This window comes from Austrofundulus limnaeus, unplaced genomic scaffold, assembly GCF_001266775.1.
Source record: "Austrofundulus limnaeus strain Quisiro unplaced genomic scaffold, Austrofundulus_limnaeus-1.0 Scaffold15, whole genome shotgun sequence".
In the NCBI taxonomy this organism is placed as follows: domain Eukaryota; kingdom Metazoa; phylum Chordata; class Actinopteri; order Cyprinodontiformes; family Rivulidae; genus Austrofundulus; species Austrofundulus limnaeus.
The window spans coordinates 2797972-2799276 of NW_013952417.1; the positions used below are offsets into that span (position 1 = coordinate 2797972).

A 1305-nucleotide genomic window follows, 5' to 3' on the forward strand; every position below is an offset into this window, starting at 1 on the left:
ATCTATCTATCTATCTATCTATCTATCTATCTATCTATCTATCTATCTATCTATCTATCTATCTATCTATCTATCTATCTATCTATCTATCATCAATCAAAGCTTTTCGGACAGATACAACTGTAGTGGTCGACTTATAGCTGCAAAATATATAATGCTAAGAATTACATGTCTAACCAGAAGTGACTGAAGTATGAAATTCATTCTTATGTTTAAACAAAATAAAATTAATTAACTCGTCCATATTAACGATCAATAGTCTCTGCATTGAGATGATTAATATTTATTTTGTTTACATGCATTATTTTTTAATCCAATGTCAGCAGATGGGTTCTGCAGATTTCGATGTAAGCAGATGCAGCTTTTTCTTGCACCACAAACCCTCTAAAAACAGCGAGTGAGGTTGTGTATCAGAAAAAACGGGGCTCATCAACTGGTGGCTCGTGGACCATTATCAGGCCAATAATCTTATTCTAACACAACCAGTTTGCTCACTTGGAGTTTATGATTGGTTTCATCCAAGCTGCTGTTAGACCTGCTGACCCTCTGGATTATTTTACTCAGTAATATGTTTGAAACTTTTAAACACATGAGATTTGATTCAAGTAAAACAAACATTTCACTTTGTAACTGTAGGCTACATGYAGGCGTAAACTTATAAATACACATTTTAACTGTACAGACTCTTTATTCACTTGTTTTAAATTGAATTAGAAATTTTATTTATTATTTCATTRTTTAAAACAAGCTGTTTCACAGTTGCTCCGGTTCAAAATCCTTTCCAAGCACGTTTTCATATTATTTCCTCTGGATTTTGAGGAAACCCATTTACGTGAATTTGACATGTTGCGCAAATAAAAAGCCCAGCTCTACGTCTGAATGTTGTCAGTCTGCTGAAAAGAAGAGGAGGAGGGCTTTAACTGGAGAGAGAGGAGGAGTTCAGTCATTCAGCGAAGAAGAAAGGTTCTGGTACACACAGGACCAGGAGCTGCACTTTTACTCAAACATTCAGCTCAGATACGAAGAAAAAGAGGACTTTTGAAAGATCGGTGATATTTTTTATGATCAATTATTTTCAACAAAATACTTATTTTCCATCTTTTTGTTTCCTCCGTGGCGGGTTATTGTGGAGCTCTGATGCTGTGTCCGGATCATGAAAGAAAGGCTGACCATGAAGTTCGCCTGGAAAACTAAGATGGTAAAAAGAATAATAATAAACTTTTGTTTCCATCCTTTGAACTGTCGGGTTGTTTTGGAGACGGGGAGACAGAAATGGGGGCATGTGTGTGTTGTGTTGGGGCGGCG

At 36.2% G+C, this 1305-nt stretch overlaps 1 protein-coding gene across 2 annotated transcripts in view; it reads left to right on the forward strand.

Annotated features, from left to right (window-relative positions):
• rgl1 (ral guanine nucleotide dissociation stimulator-like 1) overlaps nucleotides 1–1305 on the forward strand; it is a 31898-nt gene that overhangs the window by 14484 nt on the left and 16109 nt on the right. Inside the window, exon 1 of one of the 2 annotated variants that reach the window (XM_014002889.1) lies at nucleotides 913–1198. The exons of the other annotated variant lie outside the window; for it this stretch is intronic. Coding sequence (XP_013858343.1) covers nucleotides 1154–1198 — 45 coding nt within the window. The 5' untranslated portion in view covers nucleotides 913–1153. Of the gene's footprint in view, nucleotides 1–912; nucleotides 1199–1305 lie in introns of those variants that run through there. 2 annotated transcript variants of the gene reach the window in all.